Source organism: Gavia stellata, chromosome 9 (genome assembly GCF_030936135.1).
Source record: "Gavia stellata isolate bGavSte3 chromosome 9, bGavSte3.hap2, whole genome shotgun sequence".
Taxonomy (NCBI): Eukaryota; Metazoa; Chordata; class Aves; order Gaviiformes; family Gaviidae; genus Gavia; species Gavia stellata.
Window position 1 is genome coordinate 21,574,721 of NC_082602.1, and position 24,136 is coordinate 21,598,856.

The window sequence follows — 24,136 nt, forward strand, 5'->3', positions numbered from 1 at the left end:
AACCTGGTCTGGGACACATCACCCCATGGTGAAAGCATAAGCTGGCACTGATCTGGTGCAAGCATGTTCCCCTAAGCCCCTTACATCTCCTCCCAGAGTCCCCGAATAACTCCTGGCCTCTGCACAACCCTTCATGAGCCTCATTGACTGATCCCTCACCCCAGCACACCACTGACCAGCATCAAGAATGGCATTTGATCCCAAAGAAGGAGAGGGCAGGTAGAACCATCCCAAACCTCTCTCACTGCACTCATGAGGAGACAGGAAACAAACAGTGCTTTCTTCTGCTTTCACCTCTCCTGCTGGCAGAGAAGTGGAGGCAGATAAAGGCAGACAAGCTGGGTGATGGTCATCTCAGGTCCTCATGCTTCTTTGTCAAGCTTCTGCTAGACTCATGCCAATAGCTGGCCCTGCCTACCAACCACAGCTCCCTTATCATCTGCAGAGTGCTCAGGCATATCCTCGCATGGTATCCCCAAGTGTTTTCCTCACCTGTTCTGCAACCCACCCTGTTACACAGTGTGAGCTGTGGACAGCCCCTCCTCACACAGGTCCATATTCTGGCAGCCTCCTGGGGAACAGGCCTTGGGCAACCTTCAGCAGACTCCCCACTTGAGTCTTCATGTGGAATTCCACACCACTCTCTTCCTAACACAAACACCCCTGCATGTGCTCTTTCACACAGCCCCAAGATGTGGTGCCTCCTCGTGCTGCTCTGCTCCCAAGAAATTGCCTTTTCATCAGGATTCACAACAACCTCCACTCTGAATTCAGACAAAAGCCAGTACAGGAAGACTCGCAACCCTGAATGCTTCATGAACGTTGTAAGTTGGGTCACCTTCTCTCCCTTTCTTTCTAAAGCGTCTCTCCAAGTACCACTACCACTGCCCCATCACTAACAGTCTCTGTCGGGAGGCTAAGAAGGGCCCTTTCCACATTTCCCATTTTCCCAACCTGTCTTTTCCAAAACCACTGCATTAGAGTCACAACTGCAATGAGGGCCAGCTCTGAATGTGCAAGGGGCAGATATGACTCTTGCACATTGCATGAGGACAGACAAGTAGCAGTGCAATGGAGAGTGCCAGCTGCTACTTTTGGCTCCAAGGCCAGGCAACTCCCCAGAACCTCCTGAGAGGCACTGGAGATCCAGGCTACAGAATTTTGACCCCAGCAACAGGACTCAGCCCTGGACTGTGGCCGGAGCACAGACTACACGCTCCAGTCCATACCAAACTGAACAACAGACTTTTGCTGCCTGCACCATGCCTCATGACACTTGTTTGCAGTCACCTTTCTCAACACAGGTTGGTATTTCGGAAGGGAAGAGTGCAATCCTGGCAAGAAGACAAAGATCCCTCCAGCACTATGATAGGGAGCACCCGCCTAGAAGAAACCTAGATGCTCCTATCCAAACAGCCCGAGCTGCCAGAGCAAAGAATTACTTTGAAGTGGAGGCAAAGGCTCATTTCTAGTCTCAAGGGAAGCAAAGTCCTCCCCTTCTGTAACAATCTGTTTGCTCAGTACAGTGGCAAGGGAGGATGAATCCCTTCTTCAAACTGCAGATTCTCACAACACAAAGTAATCCAAGACCCCTTGCTCTGAATCACCAAAGACTTCCTCACAGTACATGCAAAATTAGGTGTAGGTGGTCTCATGAGTTCCTTAGTGACAAGAGCTCCACCCTTGTTTGCCTTGTCTGCATGGCTTGCCTAATCACACTTCAGCAAGAAAGGATTCACTACGGACCAAAACCCAGAGCTTTTGGCATGGTCTTATACAGATACTGCTATGATTTTAATCTGTAGAAAGGTATGATCTGTATCAGCTTTGCACAGCATGACAAACTATCTCCCAAAAGGTTAGTCACTCAATACAGTTCTGCTTTGTCCCATAACGTGGGGTCAAATACCAGACAACTACCACCTATGCAGGTCTGAAGACTTTTGATGGATCTTTTTACAAGACCTGTAATATTTATTCTCAGCCATGGTCCCTGTGGCCAGGGGCCTTGCACTGCCATCACAGAACAACTCACATCCACACTGCTCAGCTTGGTTACCCTCCAAAGCAGGACAACGTGCATGTTAACAAACTCTCCTCTGGCTTTCCACAGAGTGAAGTTATCAGATATCATGGATACCCCAGTGAGGAATATCAAGTTACGACAGAGGATGGATACATTCTTGGTGTTTTCAGAATTCCTGCTGGGAGGAACAGCCAAAATACAGGTGTGACACAGTTCTAGGACATAAGGGCTGAGAGCCAGCTCTTGCATGGGTCCTCCATCTTTCGCCTTTGCATATGCAATGGCATGTTCCACACCTTTCCATCTCAGCAAGAGCACCTAGTCAGGAATGTGGCCTGAATTCTGAGTCCATCTGAAGTCCACATGTTCAGTGTCTCTGTCCTTATTTCAGATTTTTCTAATTATTTTGTCAAATCCCAGGTTTTTTCCCTCATGTGGGTTGGGGAAGGGTTTGGTAAACGGGATTTGGGGAGGTGTTGCATTAACACCCTAAGTAATATACATTTTAAAAAGAAGTCTGGCAACAAAGCTTTTCAGGTTAAACATATGAATATTAATTCCCAGCCTTCTGAAGGACAGAGATATTCTTAAGGAAGGTGATAAGAAATCAGGTCATCAATGAAAAGCAAATGCATTTCATCTGTTTTATCATATTTTCTGAATGGAATAAAAATTTCTACCGGTAGTTCAAGGTACCCTGGATACTGCTACTTTGTTTATTACTCTTTGTTAGAATTACAGAATAATTTATTTTGGATGCCTCCTCCTATTTGGATCTCCTCCTTTGGAGATCATCTGGACCAGCCTCACTCTCAAAGTAAGGTTAACTAAGGTTAGCTCAGGGGCCTTCTGTCATGAAATGGTAATGCAATGTCATGAAACAGCTCCTGCTTGCATGGAACAAATCCTTCAGGTTTCTCAGACCGATATCTATGTATAGTTCTCCTGGGAGCTTCTCGAGGAAGGAAAGATTTAAAACCTCTCACAAACTAAACTCTGCACCCCAATCCTAAATACACATTAATTACTGCTCCAATATAAGAATAATTTCATCTTTTCCAGGGCAAAAGCCTGTAGTGTTCCTACAGCATGCTTTTCTAGGAGACGCTACCCACTGGATTTCTAACCTGCCCAACAACAGCTTGGGCTTCCTCCTCGCAGATGCTGGCTATGATGTCTGGATGGGAAACAGCCGAGGGAACACTTGGTCTTTAAAACACAAGACCCTTAATCCCAGCCAGAAAGCGTTCTGGCAGTTCAGGTACTCTGTAGAGGGAGAATTCCTCAAGACAGAAATTCCGAGCGGACTAGATGGCTTCAGCCTGATGTTTTTTACCTAAACCAGCCTCAGAACAGGGTCTACACCAACCAAGGAGAGTAAAGAACCAGATTAAGAAGGATGCTCACTACTACTCAGAGTTGGGAGCATGGGCTGGGGAAGAGATTTCAGACACTGGGAAATGAAATGGGATGCTGAGGAAAAGGGAGACAGTGCTGTGAGAAGGAGAGCAGGAACCTCAGCTGGAACAGGCTGAGCAGCCTTGTCTAGAAATCTCTGATCTCTCACAGCTGAATTCAACCAAGAGAGAAAGGTGTTTTGTAACCCATGCTGGTGAGAGCAATGATTAAATTCAGTTCCCCAAGGGCTGCAGCTGACAGGCGAAACTGGCACCTCCTTTGCAGAGAGCCCAAAGCATCAGGCAGCCTGGCAGCATCCCTCTGCCACATTCCCCAACTCAAGCAAGAATGCAGACAGAGCATGCAACCTTGTCTTTCAAGGGGTTCTGCTTTGTGCACTGAACAAAACTGACATTCAGTAACTCACACTGTGATAGCCGAATTGTCTGCTAGCTTTCTGTGTTTCTCCCCTGTAGTTTCGATGAAATGGGTAAATATGATATTCCAGCAGAGCTGTACTTCATCATGAATAAAACTGGACAGAAAGATGTATACTATGTTGGTCACTCTGAAGGCACAACAACAGGTAATGTCAGAACACTCACAGTTCACAACCATTCGTGTTCCTAGCTGATCAGTTGGTGGGTCTCCCCATTGATTCAGTTGTTTTCCTTGTTTGTGGACAGCTAGCAAATGTAGAAGTGCCCTCTGAGTTCATATTTGGAAAACATGCAAAACTTTTCTAAAATCAACTTTGATAACCCTTAATAAGCAAAGAAACCTCCTAGCAGATCCAAAAATAGTTCAACTTTTTAAACAATTAGAGACATAAAAGTAGTTATTTACTGGGTACTTCAGGTTCTGGGACTGGGTATTTTTCTTAAATTCTCAGCAACATGAATTTTCATTAAGTTCATCTTTTGTAGTAAGACATACAATTATTTTCCTTGTGAACAGGAAGGAAAAACTGAAAAGATAAAACAGCACATACAATACATAATTTCAAATAACAAATCTTCAAAAAAGAACCTCATCATTACTAAGTCATGTGACTTAATGGCAATCTTACAATGTAAAGCATAGTTTGTGAGTGGCTATAACTGGCCACGTTACTGTTTAAAAACATATTGCCAGAGACTGAAAATTAGGAAAGAGAAAGCATTAATAATTTATTTTCTCTTAGTGCCAGCCTTTAGCATTAACTCATTTCATGGCCTCTGAACGCAACTAACCTTCTTTTAGCATCAGCTGAAAGTTCCTGATGTTTATGGTTTATGTGTAAGATCCATGAAAGGACATTGATTAGAAATAAGCAACTGCCAACTCGTTAGTGTAAACGGCCCAGAAAAAAAGAGAAAGAAATGTGGGAAAATCATGTATTGTCACAGCACCAGGCCTTTACTTTCTTTTCCTCTCATAAGAGTATTTAAAGACCCTCATGGCAAAACAAACTAACCACCTAGGTTTTCTTCAGCTGCCTTTGATGCAAACAATCAGTTGAAAACACTCAAAGTTCCCAGTATTCAGCTAATTATTCTACAGTTTCATGGAAGCATAAACATACATAGACCTCTAGAGCCTATAATCTGAAAAACTCATTTTTTATGAGAGTTTTTTGAACTTTAGAGAGAATCGATTTTATCACAAAAACTGCGTTGACGTGTTGCTTACAAAAACTGTTCTGATAAAGGCAATGTCCAGACGTGCTCTAAACCTCAGAATGAACTTTGCCTCCCAAATAAAATTCATTTCAAGACGTTATTTTCAACACTTGCCTTAGGTAAAACATGCAGAACAGACAAACATGGACAACAGATAATGGGCTGCAAATCTAGTCTCACTTCTTGTTTGCCACCTACTGCTTATTTATTTATTTTGTCTGTGGAAGATGTCTTCACTAACTCAGGCTGTCTCTTCTGTGTTTGCAGGCTTCATAGCATTTTCTACATACCCTGAACTGGCTAAACGGGTGAAAATGTTCTGTGCTCTGGGCCCAGTAACCACATGCCCACATGCTACAAGCCCTCTAATCAAGATAACAAATGTTCCTGAAACACTGCTCAGGGTATGTCATTTTTCCTTCTAAAAGGCCCGATGCCTGACTTAGCTTCACAGGGTTCACTCAACCTGAGCCAAAGTGTTCCCAAACAGGTGACATGCTGATACTGAGCTTGGGATGAATCGAGCGCTCTTCAAAAATCTGTCCCCACTCTGTGGGGAAAACAATGGAGATATAGGACTTGTAGCAGCAGGTCCCAGCGAAGCGGGAGAGTCGTGAAATTCTGTCTCATCATAGGACTCTTGCTGTTAACTAATATTTTACTGGCCTCATGCAGGAAGAACTAAACCAGAGCTGCAATAACAGCCATGACAATCTCTGGGACTTCAGAAATGAGTGAGCACTAAGGTCACTACACTAGAAGTGGAAAGATGGCTTCCTTCAGGGCTGATGCCAGTAATATGAAGAAGGAAGGATATGTGATGCTTTATGGGGAAGAAGGTGTTTTAAGGGTTACTGGAGGACAAACTGCTTCAGCAATCTTTGAATACTGAGTTAGCAGGCTAGGCTATTAGCAACAGTTTCCTGCCTAAAATGCTCCTGTAACAAGAAAAAAAAGTGTTGCGCTTTTCCCTTCCTGCAGTTAGTACTTGGCAGCAAAGGAGCCATGCACCAAATCGGATTTCTGAAAGGACCTGTGACACAGTTATGTACAAGCCTGGATAAGTTTTGTGGCCATGTACTCTGTTACATAGCTGGAGGCAACGTAAAAAATCTGAACACAGTAAGTATATGCAGGAACATGTACTCAAAGTAAAACTAAGGTGATTTTGGAAGTTACATTTGTGCACTCTATCCTTGTATAGTAACTGTCGCGCATGTAAATGTACATAAACCACAACGTAGTTCCCAGCAGGCTGAGGGAATGCCAGGATATTGTGTTGCACAAACAGTGCCAAACAGGACTAGAGCTAATGATGGATGGGACCAACAACCAGGCACTTTCCAGTCCCAGAAAGAAAGGACTGAATTCAGAACTCAGTCCCAAAGAACTGCTGTAAGGGGCATTTGCCCATTTTTATTGTCCTTAGAACTGGGCTTAACAGCTCAATCCACAACATGTAGAGCTACAGAAAGTCCCTGCACTGTGCCTGAGGAGTGCAGCACACCTACAGTGGGATTCAGGAAGACTGGTGCATCAGTCAGAGGGGACAGGAGAGTACAGGAGAGTTGTCCCTAGGCTTGCCAACGTATGGACACTGTAGTGTGTCTTAGAGCCCGTTTACAGTGGCCAAAGTATGCAGAAGCTGGACTGTGTAATGTTTATTACTGCAACATCTGTAAAGACTGGAGCCCATTTTTCTCCGTCTATAACCACTTGTAGAAGCACATACGGGAAAGCAGGGAGAATCAAAGGTTCAATGCCAAAGCAATTAAAGGCATTGCAGCCCTTTTGAATTGCAGAGTTAAACCATTAAGGATCTTTCCTGACTTGGGTTAAGTCACTAATGTGGTTCTCAGGGCAAGATAACAAGTCTGAGGAGGAATCCAGGGAGACAGAATTGGAACATCTCCTTAACAGAACTATAAAAATGCAAACAGAAGAAAAAGCAATCTGGTTTGTAAGCTGGCTTCTTTAGCACTAGGAGTAAAGTGAAGACAAAAACAAATCTTCAAGAGACTTATACATGCATGGGGGTTTGGTGTGAGATGAAGAATGTGCTTTGAAAGGACTGGAAGGTTTTTCCCTACTGTTGCTGAACCACAGGATGCCACAGTAGTACTACCTTCATGAAACAGACTTGCTTTCATGGAGAAAGCGTGCAGATTCATACTATTAACCAACTATTCCTAAGTCTGCTTCTCAGTATTCTGTCTGATATTTCAAGACTATCCTATTGAAATGGGGTTTTAACACAGGAGCAGTATGTTGCTCAGGTCCTTCACAGCTTTATTCTGTCACAGCACTGGATCCCTGCCTTTATAACACTTCTGTTTTCTCTCCAGAGTCGAATAGATACATACGTAGGACATTCACCTGCTGGAACATCAGTACAGAACATTATTCATTGGCATCAGGTATAACTGTGCATAAACTGTGTATAAACAGACTCTTACTACTGCTTTTTTATGCAACCGACAGCCTCCAGGGAAGTCCAGAGGCGGTGGATCTGGGAAACTGCCCATCACATCTTCTCACATGCTGCCTGTGAGCACCCGCCACAAAGGGAGCACTGTTTCCCATGGCTCACCAGACCATTACCTGAAGTGCCCCTTTGGTATCAGGCACTGAGATTTCCCCAGGGCACATCAGGCCTCTCTGCATGTTGGGCTCTAATGGCTTCCAGCCTTCATCTTTATTTATGAAGACATTTGCCTTGAGAGCTGCAGAAGTGAAGGCAAGCAAGGTCTCAGTACTTGGCAGGCAGTAGGAGGATAGTGGAAACTTGAGCAGCCAGGGAATGATCCAGACAAAGTGATCCAGGTCAAAGCTCTTCTCCTAGAGGGTTAATTGCAGCCTGTATCACCTCCCAAAACCAGGTAGTCACACAAACACTTCTGCTGGCGGCAAAGTGGGGAACTGCCATATACTACTCTAGCACATGACAAGCAACATTGCTCTACAGGGATGTTCCCAACAGCCAGGTTTATCCAAAACCATTTTAGTCACTCTTGCCACTGTCCAGATCCTGGATTCCAGTTCTCTAAAGGTGGGTTTCTACTTACTTATGTACTGGCAGATCTGAGCTTGTACTGCTGATTGTCTGAATCAGACCAGGGCAAGACAGCTCCAGCCAGGAAATACCACTGCATGTGTCCAGGTGCACCTGCTGAGCCAGGATATATCTTCATACACAGGCAAACCCCCCATTTCTGCAAACACTTAATATGGTCTAGAACATAGGTGTGCTCCTGAGGACACCCCTGACAAAATTCCCAGCAGTCCGTCCCACAGGAGACACCTACCCAGAGCCAGGAAATGGGGACAAACAGCTGACAGCCAGTGGCTTTACAGCCTATGTTGCCAGCCTTTAACAAAGTCAAGAGGCTACAAAGGAAACACAGATTGAACAGGATAGAAGAAAATAACAAAAGCAACACAGCAAGCAGATTTCTAGGGCATTCCCTGCTACTTGAAGCCTTGAAGTCAAGGTTTTCTAAATTGACAGACACTGACTTTCTTTCACCCTGTATTACATACAACCACTCACAAATTTAATTACTTGTCAGGTTTGTGCAAAAAATAAAATAAAAATAAAATGGCCAAAAAAAACCCCAAACAAAAAAACCCAGACAGATGTGTACTTAACTCTTCACTCATTACTCCTGCAGGGCATATATCATCTCTTTTAGACAACACAGACTCAAGAAGGCTAATGTCTTGTGTGTAATGTTCTACCTTAAAACTGCTGTCAGAGTACAACTCACGTATAGCCAAACTCTTGTAAGTACAGAGCACCTGGAAATGTCGCCCCTACTGTGAGCAGACCAGACAAAACTGACACACAAAAGACAAGATGTGTAAGGAGAGATCTTATATTACACTAGACTAGTAATAGCCCTGACGTGTTCTAGACATTCAGGTCCTCTTTCTGTGTGACAACTGAACCCAACTCTGCATCACGAGCAGGGACCCCAACTTTAGCTAACTAAGGTAGTCAAGCAATATTTTAATAACAAATCATACCAAGGGTGGTGGCTGAGTATCAGGAGAGAATGTTAGCAAGGGGAAAGGTGATGAAGCCACTCGCCCTACAATCTGTTCTCAGTACCCCTGGAAGCCTGCAACCAGAGGAAGGGGTGGGAGTAACTCAAGAGTCCACTGCCTGAGCCTTGGCTTCAGTCACAGGGAGGAAAATGTCTCCTGCACTCTGCTTCTTGGTCTCTCAACACTTATATTTTATCTGTTCTTTTAACAGCTAACACATGCAGACCAATTTCAAGCTTATGACTACGGCTCTAAGGAAAACATGAAGAAATACAACCAGGTAAGGCAATACGGTTTTCCTGAGAACTCATCCTTGGGTTCTTGCAAAACTAAGAACAGAAGAATTCAGATTTTAGCACCTGTGAGTGCTAAAGAGGGGGAGAGTGGTCTGAGGTGATGTTTCACCTGAATCTAATATTCATACATGTAAAAGTCTATTCACAGGCAAGGCATAGACAGATCCTCGCAGGCAGCTAACAGAAGTTCATTTTGCCTCCCCTACTGATGCAGGGATGTGTCCAACGACATGTCAATTTACCTGCCATTCCCAAAAGGCTAAGAGCCACACCCAAGTCCTAGGACTGGATGAGTATGCAGCTCTTCCCCCAAAAATCCTCACGGTCTGCTTATTAGGAGGAAATAAATCTTGCAGCTGCAGTGACCTCTCCAATTGGCTGGCACTCATTTCACTTTTAACCAGCACATTTGACTTGCGGTGTCCTGTGCTGGACCAGGGCAGGCTGCTTTTCACGGACAGAAAGGTTCCAGCAATATAATCAGTCACTTCTACCTATGCACACTGTGTCATAAATTTTCTAGAGTGAAATTATAAATGGCCAAAGTATTTCCTTGACACTTAAGTCCCAGGCATAACAACTAAGAACAACAGCTGCACTCCATGCGCCAATAAAACTTAAAGATTTTCCCACCCTAAATATACACATGAATAAGCTCCACAGTCCTAGCCTGATAAATACAGACACTGCGCTTTCCATATCCCCACCCCCAAAGGGCACAAGCAGGTGTCAAACTGCAGGACAACTCTTAGCCATGCATTACAGAAAGACACAGGAACAGGATGGATCATTCCCTTTCATGGTCAGCAGGGAATGGGGTTAGGGCAATAAACACTAAGAGGGTGGCCTTCATCCTTACTGGTTTACTGTAGTGTGTGCAGAAGGGACAGAAGCCTTTCTCTAAACACAACGTCTGATAAAACAGCATTCACTCAAGTCTCCCCCCTTTCTTACAGTCTACTCCTCCTGCGTACCAGATAGAGAAGATAAGCACACCAACTGCTGTTTGGAGCGGTGGACATGACAAATTTGCAGATCCAAAAGACATGGCAAAGCTACTTCCTCGGATTACTAACCTCATTTACCATGAGCATTTTCCTGCTTGGGGACATCTTGATTTCATCTGGGGCCTTGATGCGACTGAAAGAATGTATCAGAAAATCATTGAACTAATAACAAAGTACTTTTGAAACCACATGCAAAGTGTTGATGCGCTCAGTAAAAACCTCCAAAATTTCTATTTGGCAATAAGGGTCATACCTGGGGAAGAGGTAAACACACAGACACACATAATGGATGCCAGTATAGGTATTTATCTGCAATTGTTTGTTTCTTGCTTTCCTGATAGTTTGAGGTTTCCATGGTGTTACTGCTGTCTTCCTGAGAAGTTTGAGGTGTATAGGAACGACAGCTGAAAACATGAATATATTTGAGCACACACTGCAGGGATCACTTAATTTGGACAGCTTTTATTTCTACAAGACTGATTTTCCTAAACCTACACTCTGTTGTTCTCATGTATATCTCGCGTATCCCACAGAGGCATTCCTGTGCCCAGTTTGTGTCTTCACATGAAGACCCAAAAGTGGGATTTGCTCATTTCTCTGTTGAAGTACAACTGACTTTTGTTTAAATTAAATCATTTATACACTTGACAGAGAACCTGGATTCTTTTTCTTTTTCCCTCCTCACATTTACCTACAGTGTCAACACAACCAAGGGACCTTCAGACACAAGGAACTGAGCAAGCATAGATGACTTCCAAACATCAAGGAATCCAACTTCAGAAAAACACATAGAAGTATTCTCCTGCCCTCCATGCCTACACATCACCCAAATGTTTGTTCGCGTACTCTAAACCCCCCAACTTCAAAGACCATAGATGGCAGCTGAGGAATGAGGAGATGTAGACCTGTCAGGCAAGCTGCACTTCAAGCAATACAGCTTCCACCCCATGAGTTATTCTTGACATTGGCAACGAAGTTCTTGCAAGCACTCTGAGCTATCAGCTTTGACTTTTATATAACTCTGTGTCTTGACCATTCTTTGTTCAAGCAATTTCTACAGCATGGGAAAGCAGTCAGCTGTTTTCCCTTTCCGGCCATTAGCCCAAAGAGATAGCATCTTCATTATCCACGCAAGTGTCTCACATCTACCCACCTACAAGTTGATCTGGTAGGTAAGGGTGTCTGTCCCCAGGTTACACCCAAAGTGTTCATTATTACAGGCTCAGACAGGGTAGCTTTGTTTCCTGGGGTGTTTGTGGGTGGGGCCTCAAGCCCATATTGCCCAGCCAAGTCCCTTTATAGTTGGAGTCAGCATCCAACAGAATAGTTACACTGAAAAATATATCGGTGTTCTGCAACACAGGAAAAATACACTAGCTTGTCCATGCACCTAGTCTAGCAGCCATTAGCAGTGCTGATAATGGTAACTATCTTCCAAACTTATGACAGCTTAAAGGAAATGGCCAAAACTCTCAACAAAAATAAAGATCCATTAGAGCAAGAAAGCAAGATACAGCAGCATTTGAAAGGAGATTCTCCTTTATTGCTGCATTATTAAATCACAAAGCTCCAGGCCACATTAATACATTGCTTACCACTGCAGGTTTTCTTCTGCCTTCACCTATGCCAGGGAAGACTCACGAATTTATTGTTATTTTAGTATATGCATCCCCTGCTGCACGCACCACTCTGAAAAGCATGCTATCCTGTCCAGTCCCATGGGAAGGATACATCTTGTTCCCATCAACAGCATTTATTATTTTTTTTCTTTACTACACTGTTTATATTGGAAAGGTAGTCAAGAGACTTGATTCTCCACTGTGCCAAACATATTTTCATTATTAATTCTTAATGCACTAAAGTGACCTAGGAATTTGCTTTCATTGTGGCCTCCAGCAACTCATTGAATCTCTTTTTGCTGTTTCTTATATGAAAGAAAAGAGAAGATAATCCTTCCCTTGTAGCAACATAGTGAGAATTAAGGTGTGTGAAACTTGTAGCAGGAATGGAAGGAGGAAGTGCTAATCTGAGAGATCTGTTTTCCCAGTCACTCCCATTGTAGGGAGGGAAATACAAAGAGGAAGGGTACCAGACTTCATAGAAACTCTTGTGGCATATTGTTCAGTTGTCAAGTGTATCCCCTACAGAACAAGTAACACGCATTCTAAAGGATATTTTATTTTTGCATTGGCTGCCAACCATCATGTGGTATGTTTAGGCTTCCAGAAATACAGCTAGCTTTCAAAATCCATAGTCTGCACAAGTCAGGTAATAAACCTGGGGAAGCAGATGGGAAGGGCAATATTTTGAACACTATTATAATAATTCATGGCTTAGTAAGGTCAAACGAACTCCTTTCAGCCCACGTGGCCTTGGGGGTACTGACAAGCCTCACACAAATTACTCAAAGTCTGCAGCAAGGAATGGGTGGATTTGGACCAAGTCTTTATCAAGTAACATCCCTCAACCCTCTGCAGGACTCCTGCTGCTGTGCAAGATGGATTGCCAGATGAGGTAATTTTCTGCACGTTCAAGAGTCCTTGATGACTAGGAAGTTTTCCTTAGCATGCTTTCAATGTTGTGGAACTGCAGTCTTCTTGCTATATCTAAGGGAGTCTCCCCATCCTGAAAGAAACAGATGAAATACATCGCAATATGATAGATACAGGGTCAGGCACAAAGAGCTTTCCTGAATTTGCCTCCCAGATGCAGTGCTCCCCTGCGTAATTTTCACTGTCACATCCTTGCTCTAAAGAGAAGGTGCAGAATGTGCTGGGTCTGATACTACTCTCCCTGAAGCCAGGGGCAGAGCCCTCCCCTCCCCTCCAGTAGTGACAGACATTCCACTGTTTCCTGGGGCTAATGTCCCAAGTCAGTGCAGAGCTAAGCTAAGAGCTGATTTCAAGAGCAACATGGGCAATACTTTATTGACCTGCAATACTGGGTTGAGTTGAGGTGAGCATTTATTTGGACAACATTTGAGCTTTTCTGATGACAGAAGCAGCTTGACTTAGCCCCTCTCAGGACAATGGTGTCCAGTGGCACAAAAAGCACCTAGGAAGGCTCTTACCACTCCCCTGCAGCCTGCATCTTAGGAAGAACTGCAGAGCAGCTCTGAGCTATGTAGAGGTACCATATAGATAGCTAAGAGATCTGCCAGTCCAGTGGACATGCAGGTGGTGTTTACTGGCAGAAATCCAGCAGTGAAGGATTTGGATATTGAAGTTGTTCTTGCCAACAAAGGCGATGGAGCACACATTGCTTTACACCACACAGCAAACAAGTCTGCTGCCAGGAAGCTGTGCACCCTTTTTTAAAACTGCTGCACACCAGCTAAGGCCTACAACATACTGGTTCACCATCATGACAAGGAAATACAGTTATCAACTTCACCTTCTTACCTGATTCTTTACAGAAGTGTCTGCGTGAGCTTCAAGCAGTAGAGGAATGACTGCCTGGTTTTTCATTTCACAAGCATAGTGAAGGGCTGTGCTACCAGACTGAAGGGAAACAGAACCAGATGAATTTTAGTTCTTTTACTTCTTTAGTAGACCTTAGGCAAGTATGACTACCTGTAGCCTTATCAGTTTCCCCCTAACAGCTGGATGCAAAAGACATGTATCGTTTCCTGTCAACAATACACTACACAGTAAGAGAAATACATTCTCATAAGAGTAACAGGAACAAAAAAATCATGCCTCCCCCAGGATGCAGCTGCTAAAACAGATCTGTTACCTTTATCAGGAAGCCAATAATTCTTTAACAATTTCAGAAGATTCCATGGTCTTGATCTCAACAGCTATGTCTTAAGCAATACTGCTTGCTCACACTTCAGTGGTTTAGAATTTGGTGCTGCTAAAATTGAGAGTTGTACTTTTCTACCTTAGAAGAGAGGAGCTCTTTACCACACCCAAGTAGGCTAGTGGATAAAGACACTACACACGGCAGATCAACGCACTCTGAAGATCAAGAGAAGACACAGGGTCTAGCACTGTGGCCACAACCTTTGCCCACAAATCTGCTCCAGTCCAAGAACTCATAAATGCTGATAAACTCAGACCCTTATATCACTGGAATCTTTATAAGATCAGGTATTTAATACGTTAATATCTCAACCCAGCTTGCGTGGATTTTCTTAAGAGAGCATTGGTCAGAAAGGGAGAATTAGTTGATCAGTGGAGAATTATTCCTGTGTACGTTACAAAGCTATTGCCTAAGTGTCAAAGGGAAACAGTGAACCCTCCTGCTACATCATAGTCAGTTCAGTCCCTGATCCTACTCTGAAAGCAGGACTATATTGCTAGAAGATTTTAGAGTCTGTCTTTAGTAATGTTGCATGCATACAAACCACATTTGAATTTGTATAAACCCACTTACAAAGTCTGTAGCATTAACATCCACCCCAGCTCTGAGCAACATCTTAATCAGGTTTTCATTCTGTTTAGTCTTTGAGACCTGTTTGGTGCAAGGGAAAGAGTGACACAGTAAGACAGTTCATCTGCGTATAGTACTGAGTAGATTTTGGCTAAATACTGCTTTTTTTTTTTTTTCTCCAATAAGAAGAGTCTCTGGCTTCAGCAAATGCCAGACTGATGCAGTGATACAATTCCTTTCCTTCACTAGCTATATTCACAGCAAAATCCCTGCTTCTTCTGCTGCTTTCCATCAGCCCTTGCTTTAAAAACAGCAGTCCATATTCTATACAGGTTCCTGGCCTGAAATACTGCCAGGAGAAAGGTGATAAGGGGAAAGGGAAAGGTAGGGGAGCTTTCCTGCTTTCATTCAGACTCACCATGAGAAGATATCCAATAAGCATAACTGGCATGAGGATTATGATGAGCACATAGTCAAGGAAGGTAAACCGTTTTCTCACAGCGTAATGCAGACATGTGCGGTCTTTCTAAGTACAAAATAACTCTGATTAGTACCAGATTCAGTGATCTGATTATATTTGTTTGATATTGACAATAGTAGACCATTTTATATTTCACAAGCTTTCTTTTAGGTTACCTACTAGAAATATTTTTTCTGATTTTCAAGCAGAAAGAGACACATGCATTTTGCTTCCTTCAAGTAGAAGCACATTTAACACACCCAGGCTCATGGAAATTAGGCTACACATGCAAGCAGGATGTGGGATCCAGAGGATTCCATGCGTATGCCTGCAAACTTGGACATGGCTGCAGAGGGAAATAGAGCAGAGTGGACATCTCATGTGGCTACCACCGCTGTCCAGCAAGTTAAATCAGCAGGAAGAATCCCTATAGTGCTGCTTCTTCTAAAGGTGCTAAAGTTTATGGTGTCTCCTCTGGCACACGTGAGAAACACAGGCAAGTAGCAACACCCCCAGCAGATTCCTAGTAAGAAGAAAGTTTTAAAAAAATCTTTGAATACTGAGTGTACCAAAACAACTAAAGGGTAGAGCTTGTGTGTTAAAGAACATTCATGTTAAAGAACATTCATGTTAAACCTCCTACAGGTTGTCAAACTGGAGTTTGACAAACTAGGTTACAGCGCTACAGTGGGGCCCAAAATAAGCAAAGAAGCCTTTCTGTGTCAGCCTCTGCTCCCCATTCTCAGTCCTGAGCACCACAGTCAAGCTCTGCACCCAAGGGCCTGATCCCATCTGTGAAGGTGAAGCAGAGAAGTATTTAAAAAAGCCAGGCACAGCCAGCATATGGCTGTCAAGGCTATTAGAATGATCTTACTGCAAAATACTGAACCCTTTCAAAGGGACTTTGAGGTAAGATGGAGAGCCTTCGCATAAAGAAGAATAGATACGATAGAATATGCCTCTGACATCACAAACATTTGCTGCCCTCCTATGAAATACACAAATGCACTGGAAACCAGAGATATAAGAATGCCCACAGATGCGTAGGAGCTTGCTAAACATTGCCTTGAAGTATGAGATGATACAATAGAATTAACAACGTTGTGAGTTTTTTTCCTGGCTATTTATGACCCTTAACATCGTAACAGTAAATTAGTAATGAAGTCAGAACAGGCAACTTTCGGCTACTTTTTGTTTGTAACCTACAAGGAAATCTACCAAAAACCCACATGTCCTCATCTCCTTAGGGAAAACAGCCAGTCACAGCTATTGTGCAAGGCAGGTAAGTTTTTTAAAATAGCGAACAGGTGAAGAACAAAAGCTTCCCTCCTCACCCCCCAGCATGCTATTGCATGTCAAATAATGCGACAAAAGCAGGTCTGCAGAAGGAATAAAGAAGGTTTTCATAGAGTCAGTCTCTCCTCAGGGATACGTTTGTGAGAGGTGGACAGGCTTTCCTTCAGACCTTCCTTTTAACCAGGGTGAAGAAAAAGACAGTGGGAAAAGAAAAGCTACAGAGGGGACAGATACAAGCTGGAGGGCAAGATGAATACAGAGTGCTGCATGGGTAAGCAGGCAGAACCCACTGGGGACTGGCATGCTGTATTACCTAAACTGGGAACATCAACACAGAAAGAAATTCAGATTGGCAATATTTATTATCTTGGGGGCAATGGCAAGTTAGGAAAATAAATGAGGAGACAAACAGAAACATAAAAGTTTATTAAATTATAATTTGGGGGGCTATACTTATGCCTCAGTTGGAAACAAACCTCAGGTTTGGCAGTACTGCCAGTGTTCCCACACACACATTCCAAGAATCTGAAAGAAGAGTCACGGCAAAGGAGCAGTCGGTGTCCACTTACCTTGTTTCTGAGGTTGACATCAGCATTTCTTTTTAGAAGATAGCTAACTATCCTGTTGTTTCCCTGTTTACATGCACAAATTAAGGGGGTGTCTCCACTGAAGCTGTCCTGGATGTTCAGATAGTTGCTGTTGTGCTCCAAAAGGAGCTGAACTTCATTGAAATCGTTATTATAAGATGCCTGACAAATGGGCTGAAGAGAGAAGACAATATTCATCAGCACACGTTTCACTAAGACATCCATTCTTCCCATTCTGACTTACTACTTGCACATCCTAAGACGCTGCCAAGCATTCGTGGTAAAGGTTGTAGTTCTAGGTGACTTCCAGAAGATGGTGGTAAGAGATACTCCTGCAGCTGCCACACAGCAGCTCTCAGCCTGAGAAGTCACAGCTCTTGCACAGTGGAATGAACTTTCTGTGCCATTTGGACAATGTGTCTATAATCCAAGAAATAAATCCAGTTCATGTGCAGCCATTAAAAAAACGGCTTCTGATCTCATAGGGGTTGGGCACTGCATCAACCAGCAAGCGCTGACAGGCCCACGCCTCTCTAAGTTTACAGCAGGCTTTCCGTCTGGATGAGCACTGCTGAACAAGAGGTACCACTTCTGACTCATCAATTCCCAGAACAGAACCACACTTCAGGTGAAAGCTGAGCTAGACAGCAACAAAAAAACAAAGAAAAAATTGCCAAAAACCCACTAAAACCTCCACAATGTTTCTTTTCCAGGACTTCAAGTTACACTTCATAGCTAAAAAATACACGTGTGTATGCTCACAGCTCAGATCCTGCTTGACTTTTGAGAACTGCTTGCTGTTCAAGTCTTTGCTCAGTATTTCTACACACCCTTGGCCTAACCTGCAATTCCTTCCCTCTCCAGCAGCAAGAACTCAGACTAAGGAGAGGCTGAGAATGACAGCAGTACTATGAGTTTCTAATGGCCTAATACAGGCAGAAAACAGCAGTGGGAAGTCTGGCAGGCTGGTAGCATTTGAAGTTCTCCAGTGGAAAAAAGAATAAGTTTCTTTCTTTTCTTCTGTCTTCAATACTGAGGTTTTTAGTCACCATTTTCTAAGATAGGCATTTTCTTTAAATATTATCTGCAGTTTTTCCTTCCTGCCCTCCTTTTATCACATTCTAAATACACTACATGAACATGATCTAGCCCTGAACTCTGAGCCCTTTCCTCAGCCCCCCTGCAGTTAGCTTTTTTTTTTTTTCCACATTAAAAAGATTCACCTTATTTACACTTTCACTTCAGACACACTTTGATCTACAACCCAAGTTTACCTCCAGCATCATTGCGGCTTAGTCTTCTGGACAGATACATAAGAGAAGTGATTTTTCCTTCTAGAGAAAGTATTTACATGCTTACCAGACCTTGCACCACTTAGGGTTTTTTTTAGTGTATCAGACAAAAATCTACAAAGAATACACGCAACATTGTAAATTTGCATCATCTGTTTATATTCTTTTAAAAGCCTACATGTGCCATTTGCTATTATACACTATTCCAGAGCCAGAACTGTTTTAATGATATTGAGGAGTTAAATCCCTCTTGGTATAAGTGACCTGCACACTGGTACCATCTAAATGATGTTTGCTCTAGAACCTCGCTCTCTGTCATGTTGGTGTCTAGTACTGTATCTTCATGTCCAGGAAAGAGAAGATCAAGTGGAGTCTGTCTGCACCCCTGATTTCCCTACTATTCTTGCTTTTAAGTATTGCTTTGCTTATTTACAGATGCAGGACATTTGCTCTTTGATTGAACACCTGCTCAAATCCACCCATTTACCATACAACATTACTCCTTTCTAGTCTGATTCTTGCTAGTTCAGCAGCTCAGGTCACCAAATCACATGCTTTTGTGCTGTTCTTTTTGTACTGCCTCAAAAAGTTTTACTTGCTAGGTGATTAAGCCCAAGGCATTTCTGACTGATACTTTCACTGACCCATGGGATCTTTTTCTAAACCTTACACTACTGTTGAACCCAGTTCTAGAGCCATGAATAATGACGGAGCACTTACCACTCCCTAAGAGACTACATTATTTGGGACTGAAGTCATGCATAGAGACCAGCACACGAGAGTCATGCATGCTCTTGTACCTTCTCAGAGAACATCCAGGGCACAGAGAATGTAAGGAAGCCGTTCTCATCCATTCCAACAGCTAATACGTGGGTAATTGATGTACATAAATTATTTTTATTATTATTATTCCACTGAAGTGGGGGTTCTTTGTAGAATTGATTCTTTCACACATTAATATGTTCCATGCATATTAAAAAACAAAACAAAACTTTTTCCTGGTTATATGGGATTTTCTTGAGGCCTGCTCTGCTGATTTGCATTGTAGAAAATGCCTCTTTTCGTCAAAGAAAGGTGAAAAGTCCCATAAGTCAGACTTGTAATATACCTCCCAAATTGACAAACACGACTCCACGACTGGAGGAGCAAACGTAGTAGCAGAATATTTAAGTAAGGGAACAAAGCAATCCAAACAACTATAAGCTCATTGTTTTTATATCAATAACAACAGGACTTCAGAAAAAATGTGTTAGGAAAGAAGAAAGATAAGAAAAATTACAAATAGGTGGCAATCAGTCACCTGTGTAAGAAAGGCATCAGAAACAGCAACCAGTGACAGAAGTTATATTAGGCAGCCTCTCTCACAGAAAGAGGAGAGAGCTGTTACAGAAGGCACTTGACTGAGATAGTGGATACAGTTCTTGTCATCTGAGTCCAAAAATGAGATCAGACTATGGCAGGAGCGTAAAACCTCTACACAGCTGAGGAATACGAAGAGCCTGAAGAAAGACTGATTTGCTTAGCTTGGCTAGGAAGAAAAGACAGGGCTGTAAGTGTTCCAAAATGAATTAAAAGGTAAGTATTAAAGAAGAAGAGCCAATTAATTTCAAGGAACAAGGTCAAAAAGGCAATATATCTGGCCAAGAAGTTTAGCATGAAAACTAGAAAGAGATTTCTAGCCAAGTGCAGAGTAAAGCTCCAAAACAGGCTTCCAGTAGCAGCAGAATGGACACAAAACCGTCTGGCTCCAGGCTGGAGCTTGAGAAGTGTGCAAGGATTTCTGTGGTTGTGAAGCCTCTGCCACAAACCCCTCTTCCACCTTTCACTTCTTTGGGTTGCCACTCTGGCAGCTCTATCTAAATTAGGACTAACTGTGCTTAAGACTGTTTTAAACAATTCTCCAAACCTTGCTCAGAAGACAATTAATTGAGTTTCTTACATACACACAGTTAGACAGCACCTTTCTGGGCTATCAGCAGTGAGGCCAATTATAGAGTTAGGACAGTGTTACATGCAAGCAGCAGATTTCATCCAAAACCCAAGAAAACACATTTCCTTTATGTCTGCAGAAAAGCATGGAGGCTGATAGTCTGGAAACCCTCACTCAGTTTTCTACAGTGTTAGAAGACTGCCTCAGCAATGAGGTAGCTTAACAACCAGCTTCTGATTCATGTTATGGTTATTACATTATTGTTATTCACCCATCATACACAAGAGGGAAATAAACCTATGAGATACGTACTCAGAATAACTGGGCTTCACATGCAAGATGGAAGTAGTATCAGGAGAATCCAAAGTTCACGTCTCAGACTCGAGCTCAGCTGTGGAGAGGAGCAGGACTACGAGTGTAGAAGCCTCAAAGCAGTGTAGGACAGCCAGGAGAACCCCTGCAGCTTCCCTCCTTAGAGATGCACTGGCAACTGGAGCACAGACCTAATGTCTATGGCATCTCCTTTAGGCACGTATGAGAAACAAAGGCCAGTGCTCCCACAACAAAAAACCCTGAGGAAAGCATCAGTGGGAACTGAGCTCACAACTCCTGGGGCTGTTGGCAGTCCAAGACAGAGTGGCTACTCTCACCTACACCACATTATTTATAAACCTCAGTGTCCTGCCTGCCCCAGAGAACTCAGAACAGACCTAGCCCACTTCCACAATGTAGCAGGGCAGACCTGGCATAGGCACATCAAACATTACACCCAAAACAAACACGAGCTCTAGGTCTGAAGGGAGGGGGAGCAGGAACAAGAATTCCAGCTTAGGTAAAGAGGAAGTGAGCACATCTTTGAACTGCCTGGCAGCAAAGCCCTTCACCTCTGCTCTCATTCACACTTCTGCAGCATCACCTAACATTCAGACAAGATGCACACGATGAACCTGACAGCATGACGCTGCACAAAACATATGATGGAAGGGAGGGAAAACAGAGAATCACAACACCAAACTCCTTCTACCCTTATCAGAGGTGCCTTTTCCCTGACGCAGTACCAGGGCTAACCATGAACTAGAGCGCATGGTTCTGCCCACTTGAAGAAAGCAAAGGGCAGACACTGGGGACTGGAAATTATAGTTTGAAGATCAAATATGCCAATGTCTGAGTGATGCTCACCTAAGTCAGTTGTTCAAAGGAAAATTGAATATGCAGTTTTAAAGGTTAGATTAGAATCTCTCTTTCTACAATACTTCTTCTACAAGCCCTTCAGAAGAGGATTTCATTCTTCAATGTCTGAGGCTTCAGGAGAGGTGAGAAGTAGTCATAGGACTGGCAAGGGTTTTCATGGCTGAGATCACTCAGTACAAGATCACCAAATAAGGGGTGTAAGAAAAGTAAAAAAAAAACTTTCACTGTCAGGAAGAAGGACAATACCTCTACATAACTAATTTTTTTAATTTTATTTTTTTTTAATCAGTTGTGGGCCATGTGATTGAAATCCGGACCTGGTAGTTTACTCAGATCCAGATGAACTGCCACATCTGAATTTGTCTACTTGTTTTCAGAGCTTCTTGCATCTCCCTCTGCTTAGCTTTGCTGAGGTAGCGATAAACAACAAGCTATTCAGCAAGTTCTACCACACATGAAATAAAGGTTGAAGGCACGGCACTAAGGTCAAAGCATTCAGCCAAGAGAGAGGAGGCTAAGGTAAAGCCGGTTTTGCAACTGGGAGAGCAATTTCAGATTACAATTGCTTCCTCCTCTGAGAACTGCAGGGGGTTGCCTAAGCTATGTCAATGCTTTGCAGTTGTTTAGACAAAAAGAAGTCACTTCATAATGTTCAGATATTCTGAACCAATCTACAGTCTTTTCCTGTGCACTAAGATTCATCCAGAGGCATGCTACAAACTAAACAGGAAAGTTTAAATCATGTTTATGATGCTGAGGAATGTACCAGCATCCAATCCATACTCCTCAGAAAAGGCAACTTACACCTTCTCATTTGCACTACTCTAGATTTCTATCCTGTATAAATGACCCATACTTTACCCAGAAAACTATATCTCACCCAAAATTTTTAAAGGAAGAGAACTCATTTATATGAAAATATTAACTAACAAGCATGGAAGATATGGACAGCATTTGAACATCCTCTAAACACCACTTCAATTAAGCTAGATGACACTGGTTTCTTGTATACTATCTCAGAGTAGTAGATCTGGAGAGAGGCAACAAATCCTTTCAGAATAAGGTACAGTTTACCCAGTTCATCACCTTATGAATGCACAGATTCAAGCTCCCTATAATACTGAAAGAGGAGAAGATACTTGATTTCATTGAATAGCCTTTTAAAAATAAAAGCGTGGCTTTCAGCATAGAAATGTAACAGCATAGAAATGTAACCTTTGTTACATTGAACGGCTATGTAATGCTATCTCCAGAAAAAGAAACAGCAGTGCAATCCACTGTATTCACAGTCAAAAAGGACCCAAATCTTCATTTGTTCCCACTGTACAAATGGAAAGTTTATAAAATAATGAATCTGTTTAGGCAGCATTTATGCTAAAATCCAGGGGTATGCTAAATGGACCATGGTCTGAGGACAAACCCATAAAGATAAGAGCTAAAAAACAAACAAACAAAAAAATCACATTCCTAAAATAATTGGGGGAAGTGGGGAGCGGGGAATGTTTCCTTAGGCATTAGCTTTATTATCTATACTCAACATAAGCCAAGGAGTTGTTTGCAGTTTGCAAAGTTGTTTGTTGTTTGCACCATGCTCAGAATCATTCTTATCTCAACACTGAACAACAAAAGATGTTGAACACGTACTTTCTCTGTGAAGTCACAATAATTACACTGGTTATTGCAGTTTCTTTACTCCTACAAAGAGTACTTCTGTCAATTTGTAATAGCCAAAGTACAGCATTTCCAAAGGAGAAGACCTTCCGGCTCTGCATAAGCTTGTGTATGGGAGGCTGAGAAGGGAACAAACCAAGCCCAGTGAATATCCCTATCTTCAATAGCTTCAGTTACTGTGCAGAAAATGGTCACATACCTCTGAGTAGAGTATCCCCATGCCTGTTCGTCACTGCTTGAATTCGTTCTTGTTCACCAGCCCAACAAGTTAACCTCGCTTGAAATGCTCTTGAGCTTGTTTGAATCTGGTTAATATTTAACTTAAAAGTAACACTCTTTCTTCAGCTACATCTCCTTTAAGTGATTTCTACTTGTTAGCATGAAACAATTGTCTTCAGGAACCCAACCCAGGGAGGTAAACGTGAGAACAGCAGCTTACAGGAGACTGACAGAACAAGTTACAACAGAGAAGCATTTCCCTTTGTCATTTTTGCAATAACAGCCTCCAGTTGCCTAAAAAGGAAAGTAGCAAAACAGGCTGAGGAGGGGAGGAGGGAGAGAGAGAGGAAGAAAATTTCACAAGTGAAGAAAGGGAGAGGGGAAAAGAAAAAAAGCATGAAACCTGAAACTTATAACAAGTAACTATGAATAGTAGCTAGTTTGACAGCCAATCTACTTCTCACTAAAACATATCCCAACCCCTCTGCAAGGACACCTCAGACACCTACTGAGAAAAGGGAAGCTACTAGATCCCACACCTTTAATGAGAGTTCCCAGTATAATTAGCTTCAGTCTCTTACTAAGTAGGCCAGCCACTTTCAGCACCTTTTGCTCAGTCTTCTCATCCTAGCCTGGCCCAAACAATGAATATGGTTCATGTTTAACCTGCTAATTTTATAT

At 42.8% G+C, this 24,136-nt stretch overlaps 2 protein-coding genes across 3 annotated transcripts; one reads left to right on the forward strand and one right to left on the reverse strand.

Annotated features, from left to right (window-relative positions):
* Nucleotides 1-680: 680 nt before the first annotated feature.
* Nucleotides 681-10,618, forward strand: LOC104254591 (lysosomal acid lipase/cholesteryl ester hydrolase-like). Its single transcript, XM_009808408.2, has 9 exons — nucleotides 681-824; nucleotides 2,114-2,228; nucleotides 3,089-3,287; nucleotides 3,901-4,010; nucleotides 5,353-5,489; nucleotides 6,067-6,207; nucleotides 7,431-7,502; nucleotides 9,344-9,412; nucleotides 10,385-10,618. Exons 1-9 carry the CDS (start codon nucleotides 693-695, stop codon nucleotides 10,616-10,618), a joined length of 1,209 nt encoding a protein of 402 aa, XP_009806710.2. The 5' UTR covers nucleotides 681-692.
* A 2,112-nt stretch (nucleotides 10,619-12,730) lies between these two features.
* ANKRD22 (ankyrin repeat domain 22) lies at nucleotides 12,731-23,470 on the reverse strand. Of its 2 annotated transcripts, XM_009808409.2 has the most exons (6): nucleotides 23,436-23,470; nucleotides 17,135-17,326; nucleotides 15,228-15,335; nucleotides 14,813-14,890; nucleotides 13,837-13,935; nucleotides 12,731-13,060 (listed from the first exon to the last, which is right to left on the reverse strand). In XM_009808409.2, exons 1-6 carry the CDS (start codon nucleotides 23,454-23,456, stop codon nucleotides 12,983-12,985), a joined length of 576 nt encoding a protein of 191 aa, XP_009806711.1. In that variant the 5' UTR covers nucleotides 23,457-23,470; the 3' UTR covers nucleotides 12,731-12,982. The 2 variants fall into 2 exon arrangements, with proteins under 2 accessions (XP_009806711.1, XP_059677454.1); XM_059821471.1 differs by lacking the exon at nucleotides 23,436-23,470 and having other exon boundaries at nucleotides 17,135-17,386.
* Nucleotides 23,471-24,136: the final 666 nt, after the last annotated feature.